We start from the raw sequence: 14,401 nt of genomic DNA, 5'->3' as shown, positions 1-14,401 counted from the left end.
CAGTGAGTGATAATGTTCTGAAACGCACAAAGTTTGGATAATGCAAGAAACAACTGTTTCTGCTCAGCACAGATTTTCTTCTACCAACATAATTATTTATCTGCATATTTCGCGTAAGGAATAAAGTGAAAACACTACATATTTACGGATTTGGGGTATTTTTGTTCTTGCGATTTTTAATTTAATATGTGCTTTCGACACCACTCTCTCTTGTAAAAACGGTAAACAATACAAATTTTTACAAATACCACCACAATTTATGATAGTATATGAGCATTTTGACATATATAAGTATAAATTTATGCGCCAAATAAGAGGGTACTGTCATACTTGCCAAACTCCATATGAAAAAAATCCGTTGTCCCCCCTCTGGTTCCGGCACAACAGAAAATTTTGGCTTCAGTTAGTCGATTCTATCCGCACACCCAGATGAAATTAATTTAAAAAATATTTTTTTCCGATTTCATCACCGCAAAATTTACCAGGAGGGGGGGGGGTTTGATAAAATCGGGATATACTGTAATTAAATTTAACTCGTATAAACAGGCTTAAACTAGCCTCCTCCCTCTCCCCGCAGGAGTTGGTGAACGATCCTTTTTCTCAATATATTTAAGTAAATAATACATATTTTATTCATTGTTAAGAATTCAACTGCATTTTTATCTCATACATAAAATACATTCGCATCTCGAAATGACGCGTAGTTCCATAAGAATTACACACACATACGCTTATTTCTAATTGCCATGGACGTTTAACCGTTTTTCACCCCTCGAAAAAAAGACGCCTCTCTTCCAGACAAAAATCGCACATTATGGCTGGTCCATTTGGTTTTATTCCATTTCGTTCGGTTTTACAAATCTAAAAACACAACTTGTCACCCGCTCGCGCATACACACATCCATTCTCGTCCTGGTTTGGATCCTCTAATCCTCCTTAGGCACGTTCGCCTCGAATGCGTCGGGCCAGCTGAATATCCTTCGGCATGATGGTGACGCGCTTGGCATGGATCGCGCAAAGATTGGTGTCCTCGAACAGGCCGACCAGATAGGCTTCGCTGGCTTCCTGCAGGGCTGCAACCGCAGCGCTTTGGAAACGCAAATCCGTTTTGAAATCCTGCGCAATTTCACGCACCAAACGCTGGAACGGCAACTTGCGGATCAGCAGCTCCGTCGACTTCTGGTAACGGCGAATTTCACGAAGGGCGACCGTTCCCGGACGGTAGCGATGGGGTTTCTTTACTCCTCCGGTAGACGGGGCACTTTTGCGGGCTGCCTTGGTGGCCAGCTGTTTGCGCGGAGCCTTTCCTCCGGTTGATTTACGGGCTGTTTGTTTTGTACGGGCCATTTTGCTTTCGGCTTTCGATTCGGCTGATAGTCCTTTTTGGGTTCACTGATTGATCACAAGATCTAAACACTTCGATATGCACACGAATACTGATGTTCGCCACCCGAACGCGGACCCTTTTTATCACATACTGGATTGGCGGGAAAATTCTACCAACGAAAAGCAGACGACGCTTTTGTTGTGAAAGATCCGAAAACGCCGAAATGCACCGGGGATTTCACTCACACATTCTCATGCGCACAAGCTGGTGGGGTATGTATTCCAAATCCTTTTTGCTTTCTACTATGTTCTCTGTTTTTATTTACCTCGGACCCATCAGAAGGGTGATGTATTGAATGACGACGACGGCGAGATCACGCACGCAACGCAACCCCACTGACATCAAAATTCAAAAAGCTTTGGCGCGCGCTATTTCGCCATCACGTAATGAGAGCTGGAACTGTAAATACAATCCTTGATACAATCTCTTTGCAATGTTCAATGAATAACGGTATAGGTGCATATGATGTGGAACGGGAAGTGCAATGAAAATGTTTTAGATTTTCCTCACTATAAGCTTGCACTGCCCCTTGCAGGATGAAATTGTTATGAAGGGACGCGCCAAAACAATACAAATGCAACAGCAGTGTAGACGCTATTTACTTCGGAAGCCGGGCTCTTTCGATGCGTAACTGTACCTTGTATGAATGGATCAAAACAATATATAAATGGGTAACCTTGAGAAAGATTAGCATTTTCATTCAATGCCGGTAGGGTGGGAGGTTACCCTGATTTGAATTTTTTAAGGCAAATATTTAGAATGTTTAACTAATTTTTATCCTGTAGAATGTATAGATTTGAATTAAGTCAAATGCTATTCTACACTTGGTAAATCTGCCCGATCTCACTTGGGTTTTATTTTTAATCTGTCTATCATTTATGTAGTTGATTGCAGTGTCGCACAAGATTCAATATCAGTTTGAGCTTGATGGCTTTCTCCAGAACTCATGAAACCTTGATGGCAAATTTTCCAACTTAGCCCGTCAATTTGATCAATTCTTAGAATGTACAAACACAGCTGATCCCAAGATGAACCGATCAGTGAGGAAAAATCTTGGAAATCGGTTCAACCGTCCGTGAGTTATATTGTCTTAAAATAAATGCAAACATAGAGATAAAAAATTGTACTCTAAAAGAAATTTTCATCGAACGCGTAAACGAATATTTAAATGAAATTTAATTATTACCCCCTCAAACTCAATAAAAAAAAAAAAAATTATTGTTTTTTACTGACATGTCATTTGACCTATAAACTTTTCTTAGAAGCTTTTAAAATATATCGACATTGTTGTTTCAAAAGGGCGAAAGTCGCAAACGTAAACATTGACTGCTTCTGCTGATTTCAGGAAGATTAGAGACTTCTGGCGTTATTTTCCACCTCCGTTCGATAGAAGGTGCGGAATGCCACCAGTTTCAAGTGGTTGTTAGCTGGGAGCGGTCCTAGTTGTTGAGGAATTTGCAGGAAAAGGCATTGTTTACGTTTGCGACATTGGCCTTTATGAAACAACAGTGTCGATATTTTTGTTCAACAGACATTGATCTTAACAAAAGATATTTTAGTTACTAGATAAAGATTGTCGCTGTCGTCGCTGTCCGGAACATCTTTTGCTGGCGAGGATAGGGGAGCTAAATGTCAAAGAAGGAAAATCCATACGATTTGACAGGTATGTACCACACATGTTTCGGACAGCAGAACAAAGGGAACAGTAGCGACAATCTTTATCTAGTAACTAAAATATCTTTTATCTTAACATAGAATCTTATTCAAGGAGCGAAATCTTTCCAAAATGCCTAACTTTGGTTCGCTTCGCACGCCACAGATTACAAATTTACGCAATGTCCTGTAAAACAAAGGTTATAGACAAAGAGGGTTTTTAATAATTGGGATTCTATAATTTAGTAGCTTGTCACTCATTTTAGAGGCTGAGTATACAAACTTGTAGTAAATATATAGCGCGATGTTTTTGTGCTAGTTAGTTGTAGTAAATGATTACAGTTTTTTTTAGAATATTTTGAAGTTCACCCTCTAAAATGTGTTACTATTGGTTTGTTGCTTAAATCAAACCCAAATTACCAAGGGCCTCATACGCCTGTCACTGGCGAACAAAGCTCGTGTACTCTGCATCGAAGCTTAGAACCGGTGTTAGGGCGCAATCGTTAATGTGAACATTTTTATATTCGGTTAGTTACTGCAAATAAATTCTTTTTCGAGTCCCTATAATCAAGCAGGTATCTCAAGCATACCACATCGTTATATTGCTGCATGATTGAGCGTTTAATTTTGAAAAATATCGAAAACAAAAGTTTGCATAAAAATTGCCTCGCCATAACAAAAAGGTGGTAGAGAATTAACACTGTTGTTTACAGTTTAGAACCAAATCCAGATGTCGCACATGTTGGGGTAGGGATTCAGTGCTCCGCCTTCTCCCCCTGCAAATTACCAAAACATTTAACAAAACCGTCCTGCGTTATAGGCACATTTGAGCACTACCTATAAGAAACTAAAGAAAAAGTAATCTAGCGTGAAGTGTGGAAAAATTATACAATACGCCGCTCTAACTACATATCTTCATATCAAGTTTTAAGAAAATTTAGCTTAAAATAAGGGGAACTTTTTGTTAAAAATAATATTTTCAGCTTTTAGTGAAATGTATTCACTTGTCATAAGACGAGTCTGCACTATTCCACTACTTAATTGTACCTTTGACAGATACGTATTTCGACCTCAACAGTAAGGTCGTCTTCAGTGTCTAAAATAATATATTGTAATAGATAATTATGCCTATTTGATTAGCAAAAAGTTGATTAACCAAAATTTTTTGTTAGGCTTATGTAACATTAATATAAATTGCTTGTAATCAGACTATGTTATGATAGTTCCTGGAACATTCTCGTGCTTCTGTCTCAATACACTTGGAAACTCACGAGCGTACATGAAATATCACGAAATACCACTTCATAACCAATCATCCCTTCCACTCATTGATTGAAAAACGCCGTAAATTTTCCATAAATGTATCACAAATACATGAATAAATTGCCTGTGTGTTGATCTTTGATTAAATTTTGGTGTCTCCGTTATCCTGTGAGACCCTTCTAAAGGATAGGGAAGTGAAAAGACGAAAAGACGTAAGACAATAATCTGTTTTTGGTAGCAAGTAAGGTAACGCAAAAACTTGAACCATAGTTGTATTCCAAATTGTTCAACATGTTCCAAATAAGTTCTACCATAAACGTGATAGTACCCAACCAAATTTAAAAAGCTATTGGAGCATGTTTATTTGGGTATTCAACATTGTATCCTCTTTCAAAAATATGAAGGGTGCACCTTTCAGATGCATGAAAGATGTGATGTTCACCTCCCTACCGATGTTTAAAGGGATATTTTGTTGTAGGGTGTAGGATTTGCCAAACTAAATCAGCCATATGTATGAAATTGGAAATTGAAGAAGAGGACGGATAAAGGTCAGAAAAGATGTAATGAATAGAGAGCTTATTGCACATATGCCGGCACGATAAATACCATGTCTTAGAAAGCATCTATAAGACTCAAAAGAAAAAAACTCAGCTCTTATTTTGGGTAAAAGCATCCCAATATCTTATCAGTAAATGTTTATCTGAGCCTTTACTGTTCGGGAGTCCAAACGGATCTTAAATATTTTATTTTTGATCTATTGAACAGGTTGTTGTTATAACCCACTACGAGAGTAAATGAGGACTACACCCAGGTTTTTTTTACACGGTTTGGTTTTGGTCGTTTAAGACCTTCAGCGTCAATGAAGCAATGAGTTAACTCCACGAAAAAATTCACAAAAAATCAAAGAAAATTCAGGGGGTATTTACAAATCTGTGAAAGTTCAGGTTAACCGAGAAATTAATGAATTCCAACCGCGTAAAAAAAAACCTGGGTGTACATACATCACTACATTCTTTGCCAAGTCGGAATGATGCATTTTAAAAGTCGAGTGAAGTACGAACAACGACTGACGATCTTACTGCTGAGGTCGAAATACGTATTTGTAAAGTAACAAAGTGGTGGAATCAAATGGAATAGTAGATACTTACTCGTCTTATGACAAGTAAGTACATTCGCACATTCACAATACAATAATAGCCCTGTTTTTTTTTTCTGTTTCAATATGAAATATTCATTCGCATACAAAAAATAATAATCAAATATGTATTTTTGTGAGTTGTTCCTAATGTTGAGCATAGTAATAACAAAAATTATTGTAACTGTTTGAGTATTCCATAATCAGAGCAGTTGCTTCTTAATTTTCCAATACTTTTGATGCATTGCTGCACTAAAATCTTTTGAAGCAAGCAAAATTTGATCTAAAGTTAACTGAATTTGACTGAATATCAACAAATATTTTTGGGTAGGTAGAACATTTCTCGGGCTGAATTCGAGTTTCTGCTCAGTGAGCAGATATTTTGTGCGGTCCGATTTTTAGCCATTTTAACCATAGCGGCGGCAGCGTGAGTCGGCGTGGCGATTTTTTTTTAACTACGTTCATTTCTTGAAGATTTTTTCTGCATTTTTTCGGGATATTTAAATACATTAAGGTGACACGGGAAGCACTAACAATCATCAAATCTTCATCATTTCCATCATTGAATGCTTAACTTTTTTTCTACAACAAATATGATTTTGAAAAAGTATCACCGGAGAGTGCTTACTCGCAATCTACATGCTGATAAATTTACAGTTGATAATGCTAGAAAGAGACGAAAGATAGGAGAAATAACACAGTTTTTAGTGTCTCCCCGAGTCACCTTAACTGCAGAAGCTACTGAATTTCGCCGGAAAAAACTGATGATCTTCCTTAAAAAAATCTCAGTTTTTCCAAAATATTTATTTGGAAATTAAATTCTTTAGAATTTACAGAAGAAATTTCCACGGAAAATTGCACCAAATTTCTTTTTTTTTTCAATTTCGTTTATTTGGTAGGCTCAGGCGTGTATAACACTTTACGGAGCCACGTTTCTTTGAGATATGTACAATCGACATAATCTTATTATTAAATTAGTAAGAGAGGGAAATAAGCCAACGTACTCGTGGTGACTCGAGGTTAGGTTTACAATGTTTAAGGATGGACGGGGATTAGGATTCGGGAATCAGGGAATCATCATAATCAAGGAATTTCAGTAGCTCATCCGGTCATTTGGCGTCGGGGACGATGTGGTGTGTCGTCGTGCTCGAAGAATGGTTCGAATGGGAGCATCTTCCGGACGGCCAGAGCTACGGCGCTCTACGGGACAGACAGACAGAGACAAAACAAAAAAAAACTTTGAGAAAAAGAAAAAAACAAAAGTATTAGACTTTTATGTCAGAGGAACAAAGAAAACTATAAATGGCTTGCATATAGACCACATCACGATCCCCCAAAACACCTCTTATCTCCTGGAAGGGTTGTTTACCTCGGGCCACTAGGGTATCCAATAATTGCTCTCTGGAGACGTCGTTTTCCGAGCAAACTACGTGATCGATGTCATCATAACCGGCTCCGCACCTACATAAGTTGCTGTCGACAAGGTTTATTCTGTACAGATGTGCGTTTAGTGAATAGTGATTAGACATAAGTCTCGACATCACGCGAATGAAGCCTCGACTTAAGTCCTCACCTCTGAACCACGCTCGCCCAGAAACTTTTGGAACTATGGAAAATAGCCACCGTCCAAGTTCGTTGTGTGTCCAATTTCTTTGCCAACTTTGAAGAGTACTCTGACGGACTAATGGGAAAAACTCGTTGCTCGAGAATTGTCTATCATAAACCTCACCTTCCTGTGCGCCCAACTATGCCAGCGAGTCTGCCTTCTCATTGCCGTGGATTGAGCAGTGAGAAGGGACCCCAACAAAGGTAATCTTGAATGATCTTTCGACCAAACCACGCATCTGCTCTCTTATGTTTGTAAGAAAGTAAGATGCGTGCTTAACAGGTTTCATCGACCGGAGTGCCTCGATAGAACTAAGACTATCCGAGAAGATGAAATAATGGTCTACGGGCTGATTGGAAATTATCCCCAAAGCGAAGTTAATTGCTGCCAGCTCAGCAACATAAACCGAACACGGTTCCTGAAGTTTTCGGAAGGTGGTTGAAGTTACATTGAAAACACCGAAGCCAGTGGATCCGTTAATGCGAGAACCATCAGTGAAATATCTGTTGTTGCAATTGACATGTTCATATTTTTCAGAAGAAAATGGAGGGAATAAAAAGATTTCGAAGCTGATCCGGTATTCCTTGAATAGCATGTTTCATGGACAGATCGTATTCAATTGAGAAACTGTCATTGGTGAAGTCAACTCGAGGGGGAGTATAACATGGAAGACAAAGATTTGACGATATGTAGTTGAGATAAACTCTTAAGAATCTTGACCGATGAACCAGTTCAAGCATATTATCGAAGTTGTGTAAGACAAGTGTGTTACTTGTTCCACATTTGATTAGTATTCTTAGTGAGAGCTCCCAGTAACGGTGCTTTAAAGGAGTGACTCCAGCAAGCACCTCCAGGCTCATGTTATGCGTTGAATGCATACAGCCAAGGGCAATACGCAAACAACGATATTGAATTCGTTCCAATTTGATAAGGTGGCAATCAGCTGCTGAGAGGAAGCAGAAGGATCCGTACTCTAAAACAGAGAGAATAGTCGTTCTATAGAGTTTGATGAGGTCTTCCGGGTGAGCACCCCACCATGTTCCGGAGATAGAACGTGAAAATGGATCCTTTCCGGCATTTCTCTATCAAATACTCAATATGAAGTCTCCAGGTGCATTTAGAATCAAACACGACCCCAAGGTATTTAGAAGATAAAGATTGGTTGATGTCATCATTCAACAGCTTTAGTTTCAGTTGAGCAGGGTACCGCTTCTTAGTAAACACAACCAACTGAGTTTTTTGCGGTGAAAACTCGATCCCTAGATGTCTGGCCCAAACAGTCAGATTATCTAGGGTACTTTGCAATGGTCCTTGCAAGACAGCTGCACATGGACCTCTTAGAGAGACCACGGCATCATCTGCAAGTTGTCTGAGCGTGCATTGTCCTTCCAAACAATTGTCAATATCTTTAACATAGAAATTATAAAGCAAGGGACTTAAACATGAACCTTGGGGAAGACCCATGTAGCTATTTCTGGAAGTTGTCAGAGTGCCGAGTGTAAAATTAATTTGTTTTTCTGACAACAAATTGTACAAGAAATTATTCAAAATAACGGGCAATCCATTACTGTGCAGATTGTCTGACAGCATTTAAGCGCCCTTAATATCCAAGAATACTGAAGCCAATTGCTCCTTGTGCGCAAAGGCCAGCTGTATATCTGAAGAGAGCAACGCTAGACAATCATTTGTTCCTTTACCTTTACGAAATCCAAACTGAGTATTTGAGAGTAATGCATTTTGTTCAACCCAATGGTCGATTCTTGAAAGGATCATTTTTCCAATAATTTTCTCATGCATGAAAGCATGACAATCGGTCGGTAGGAATTGTAATCAGACGCTGGTTTCCCAGGCTTTTGAATAGCTATTACTTTGACCTGTCGCCATTCTGGTGGTACGATGTTGTACTCCATGAAACAGTTGTACAGGTCAAGTAACCGTCTTTTTGCGATATCTGGGAGATTTTTAAGAAGATTGAATTTGATGTTATCGCATCCCGGAGCAGAGTTATTCGATGAAAGAAGAGACATAGAAAATTCCAGCATTGAGAATGGCCCATCCAAAGAACCGGGATCAGTGACTGATTCTCGAAAGATTTCGGTTCTGCTGGTACGGAATCTGAACAGACCTTTTTTTTGCGAAATTGAATATCCATCGGTTGGAGTATTCTTCACTCTCGTGCACCAAATTTCTATAGGAAAATGTTTGGAATATCCACGGAAAGTTTCTGTTGAATATTCTTTGAAATTTACACAGAAATTGAAGCTTGTTGGCCGGAGAAGGGAACCCCCCTCACTAAGAATAACAACTAGAGTTCATTATCTACACCACGGCAGGCTACTGACTGATACTTCTGCCAGTAGTTGCAGTTCTCTTTATTCAACAATAGGTACATACAATACAACCATAACAATATTCCTTAATCTACCCAAGAGCAACTACAACCAACTGGCGCCTACCTACTATCCATCTTCGATCTACAGCGAAGCGTCGTACACTACCTGATATTACAACACTCCTCCTTAGTGTGCACGCGTCGCTACTTTTCTTGGCTCCTTCACCGAGCCTCCCGTCCAGAGCTCCTCCTCGCCGAACAATTCCTCCTAGCCCAATCCGTTGCCCGTACAAATGGCCTCTATCCGACGTTTGCACAGCACCCTCTGTTGACTAGCTCCTGAATGTTCCGACGCTCCTCCTGGGCTCCTACTGACCAGCCAGCATCCTACCGAACGTTCCAACCTCCTGATGAATTCCGTCCAGCGCTACCCAAGGCTTACGTGGCTGATCTATGATCCCACTGCGCCACGCGACTTATGCGGCCGATCCATGATCCCACTGCGATAACGTCGACGGCAATAACATCCCACTAAGATGGGAATCGTTCCTGGGCCCATAACCTGTTGGCCGGAGAAGGGAACCCCCCTCACTAAGAATAACAACTAGAGTTCCCTCTCTACACCACGGCAGGCTACTGACTGATACTTCTGCCAGTAGTTGCAGTTCTCTTTATTCAACAATAGGTATATACAATACAACCATAACAATATTCCTTAATCTACCCAAGAGCAACTACAACCAACTGGCGCCTACCTCCTATCCATCTTCGATCTACAGCGAAGCGTCGCACACTACCTGATATTCCAACAAAGCTGACAGGGAAGGGGGGATTTGCTCCTCTTCGGAGGTGTACTGCTCATGAGCGTCTGTTCTCCATGTCAGGATCGGCTCACAATAGCATATGTTCTCCATGTTAGGGGCGGCTGATCATCGTCCGAGTGCCAGCGAGGGACTCTAAGGGGCAAGCCAGAGTAAACGCGACGTGCGATGCGACGCGACGTGCGATGCGACGCGACGTGCGATGCGACGCGACGCGACAGTGCAATTTGACAGCCTGATGATAATGATTGTTATTCTTTTACGTGAGCCGCTTCGCGTCGCGTTTACTCTGGCTTGCCCCTAAGTGAAACTGTGCACCATGGTCCACCGGGAATTAGGAGGAATGGTCCTCCGGAAATTTAGGGGGTTTGGTGTCAGACCCTGCAAGCCAGCCTTTAAGAAACATACGCAACGAACAATCAACAAGAGAGTACGGTTCACCCAAGTAACATTTTAAGTTTTATAATGCTTTTGAAGACCATAATTTACTCTTCAAGAGTGTTATAAAACCATGAAAAAACCAAAATGTTACTAGGGCGGAACCATCGGTGAAGACCACTGCGACGAAAAGGGACTAGCGATTGGAAACTCGGTTCGTGGAACTACAAATCTCTCTCAAGGTGCTCAAGGACCGTGGATTCGGTATCGGTTTGCAGGAGGTTTGTTGGAAGGGACCAATGGTGCGAATGTTTAGGACTAATCATATACCATCTACCAGAGCTGTGGCAACACACACGAGCTGGGAACAGCTTTCATAGTGATGGTTGAGTGCAGGTTGAGGATCAAAGGCCTGTTCTTCAACTTCAGCATAATCAACGTCCAGAGCCCACACTCCGGAAGCACTGATGATGATAAGGACGCATTCTACGCGCAGCTGGAACGTGTATACGACGGCTGCCCAAGCCACGACGTCAAAATCATCATATGAGATTTGAACGCTCAGGTTGGCCAAGAGGAGGAGTTTAGACCGACTATTGCGAAGTTCAGCGCTCACCGGCTGACGAACGAAAACGGCCTACGATTAATTGATTTCACCGCAGACAGATCCTAGAAGAGAAGAACGCAGCACGGGCGGTCGCGCTGCAACAAGCTTCTCGGCATAACGTGGAACGTTATAGACGGAAGCGGAGACAGCCGACCCGCCTTTTTCAGGAGAAAAAATTCCGCCTGGAAGAAGCGAAGTGCGAGGAGATGGAACAGATGTGCCGTTCTCAAGAAACACGCAAGTTCCACCGGAAGCTCAACGCATCCCGCAAAGGCTTCGTGCCGCGAGCCGAAATGTGCCGGAATAAGGATGGGAGCATCTTGACGGACGAACGTGAGGTGATCGAAAGGTGGAAGCAGCACTACGAGGAATATTTGAATGGCGCTCAGAGTACAGGCAGTGAAAGTCAAGGCAGCGGAGGAGATGACTACGTCAGTTCAGCGGACGATGGAAGCCAACCAGCCCCACCTTGAGGGAAGTTAAGGATGCCATCCAACAGCTAAATACCAATAAAGCAGATAGTAAGGATGGTATCGGAGCTGAGCTCATCAAGATGGGCCCGGAAAAGCTAGCCACTTGCCTGCACAAATTGATAGTCAGAATCTGGGAAACTGAACAGCTACCGGAGGAGTGGAAGGAAGGCGTTATATGCCCCATCTACAAGAAAAGCGACAAGCTGGAGTGTGAAAGGGGTCTGATGTTTTGGTTGTGTTTTCGTAGTGTAGATGCAGTCTCGTTTCTTCTGCTTGTCGTTTATGGAACTGTCAGTGTGGAACGCACCTATCTCTTTCTTTCCCATGATTCTTCTTATGGCTGTCAGTGCGGAATTTTCTATGTTGGCTACCAAATGAACTGTGGTGGAGGTATACAAGTGTCAGTCCCGTGGAGTGTGAGAACTTTCGAGCGATCACTATCCTTAATGCCGCCTACAAAGTGATATCCCAGATCATCTTCCGACGTCTGTCACCATTAGTGAATGAGTTCGTAGGAAGTTATCAAGCCGGCTTCGTTGACGGCCACTCGACAACGGACCAGATCTTTACTGTACGGCAAATCCTTCAAAAATGCCGTGAACACCAGGTCCCAACGCACCATCTGTTCGTTGATTTCAAGGCGGCATACGACAGTATAGACCGCGTAGAGCTATGGAAAATTATGGATTTGAGAACAGCTTCCTGGGAAGCTTACCAGACTGATCAAAGCAACGGTGGATGGTGTGCAAAACTGTGTGAAGATTTCGGGCGAACACTCCAATTCGTTCGAATCGCGCCGGGGACTAAGACAAGGTGATGGACTTTCGTGCCTGTTGTTCAACATTGCGCTAGAAGGTGTCATGCGGAGAGCCGGGTGTAACAGCCGCGGTACGATTTTCAACAGATCCAGTCAATTTATTTGTTTCGCGGATGACATGGACATTGTCAGCCGAACATTTGCAAAGATGGCAGAACTGTACACCCGCCGGAAACGTGAAGCAACAAAAGTTGGACTGGTGGTGAATGCGTCAAAGACAAAGTACATGCTGGTGGGAGGAACCGAGCGCGACAGGGAAGCAGCGTTACGATGGACGGGGATACCTTCGAGGTGGTTGAGGAATTCGTCTACCTTGGATCCTTGCTAACGGCTGATAAAAATGTTAGCCGTGAAATACGAAGGCGCATCATCTGTGGAAGTCGGGCCTACTACAGGCTCCAGAAGAAACTGCGGTCAAAAAAGATTCGCCACCGCACCAAACGTGTCATGTACAAGACCCTGATAAGACCGGTAATCCTCTTCGGACATGAAACGTAGACAATGCTCGAGGAGGACTTGCAAACACTCGGAATATTCGAGAGACGGGTGCTTAGGACCATCTTTGGCGGTGTGAAAGAAGACGGTGTGTGGCGGCGAAGAATGAACCACGAGCCTGCCTAGCTCTACGGCGAACCCAGTATCCAGAAGGTAGCTAAATCCGGAAGGGTACGATGGGCAGGACACGTTGCAAGAATGCCGGACAGCAACCCTGCAAAGGTGGTGTTCGCTTTCGATTCGGCAGGTACGAGACGGCGTGGAGCACAGCGAGAAAGGTGGGCAGACCAGGTGCAAAACGACTTGGCGAGATGGAGAGATGCGGCCTCGAACCGTGTATTGTGGCGTCAAATTGTTGATTCAGTGTTATCTGTTTAGATGTAGATTGAATAAATGAACATGACATGAACATGACATTGTATGAAGAAGCTTGGACTCTCTTATTTGTGCCGTCGCAAAGCAATTATGATTTGCACTTTGAAGAAAATTTGTCTCAGCTAATCGCTTTGTTTTCAATAGTGCGGCTTTTCAATCACGAAAAGAAAGAGACCAAAATTCAGAATCTTGAAAGAAGACTTCACATGACTGCCTATGACGTCAATTAATGAATTGCTGCTGGAGCACGATATACACCATCCATGCAAAAAAAAAATCGCATTGTCGAGCACTTGCGCTGCTACCGGCGCTAAACGATTATGAATTGCACTTTGAAGAAAATGCGTCGACCATGGTTCTGTTCGGAATCACTGGCATCGAACGAACAAAAGGCACGGCCAGCAGACGCCAATATTACTAGCCACCGTAAGGGGCAGCCTCGGTCTCCATTGCAATCGGATACTGGCAAGCCGAGGTCCGGTTTTCGTGACCGTTTTCAGACCGCCATCTGATGCCGGGCGAGCTAGCTAATCCGCCGTCTCGAAGGGAACTAAAAGCCATCGTTATCCTTTAGTATTCAGCCAATAACTTATTCTAGAGGCAGAATTCCAAAAAGTGTTGTATGGCGGACTATTATACTTATTATCATTTAGTATATTAAGTGTTACAAGCGTTTCACGCTGTAAATATTATACATAGTGCAATAGGCAAAATTGAAGAGGGAGAATAGCGCTAGAAGTCCACCATTCAAGATTTATCTGAATTCCACCTCTAGAATGATTTATTGGCTGAATACTAAATGATAATGGAATAATAAGTTCACACCCTGGAAATGATTTACCGCCCAAACACGATAGACGCAGTCCATACGAATAAATTATTGCTACGTCTCCCTCCGACAAGCGTTTTTATCGCTACCAACTCCAACTTTCTTCCTTCGCCAAGCGGTTATGATTTGCACTTTGGGGAAAATTTATCTCGGCTCTAGCTTCTCTCGTATAAAATGGTGTTCCTGATTTCTTTTCACAATGCGTCTAACTAATCACGATTCCCGTAACA

At 42.2% G+C, this 14,401-nt stretch overlaps 1 protein-coding gene across 1 annotated transcript; it reads right to left on the bottom strand.

Annotated features, from left to right (window-relative positions):
* Positions 1–627: 627 nt before the first annotated feature.
* On the bottom strand, positions 628–1,441 carry LOC134202796 (histone H3.3A-like). The gene has a single exon (XM_062677791.1). The coding sequence runs from the start codon at positions 1,345–1,347 to the stop codon at positions 937–939; it is 411 nt and encodes a 136-aa protein (XP_062533775.1). The 5' UTR covers positions 1,348–1,441; the 3' UTR covers positions 628–936.
* Between the last annotated feature and the right edge of the window lie 12,960 nt (positions 1,442–14,401).

This window comes from Armigeres subalbatus, unplaced genomic scaffold (assembly GCF_024139115.2).
Source record: "Armigeres subalbatus isolate Guangzhou_Male unplaced genomic scaffold, GZ_Asu_2 Contig1411, whole genome shotgun sequence".
In the NCBI taxonomy this organism is placed as follows: Eukaryota; Metazoa; Arthropoda; class Insecta; order Diptera; family Culicidae; genus Armigeres; species Armigeres subalbatus.
The sequence above is the reverse complement of the archived record's forward strand: the minus strand, read 5'-3'. Positions and strand labels throughout refer to the sequence as shown.

Excerpts from the sequence above, each read along its gene's own strand:
- LOC134202796 (XM_062677791.1), bottom strand. The coding sequence starts at position 1,347 with ATGGCCCGTACAAAACAAACAGCCCGTAAATCAACCGGAGGAAAGGCT.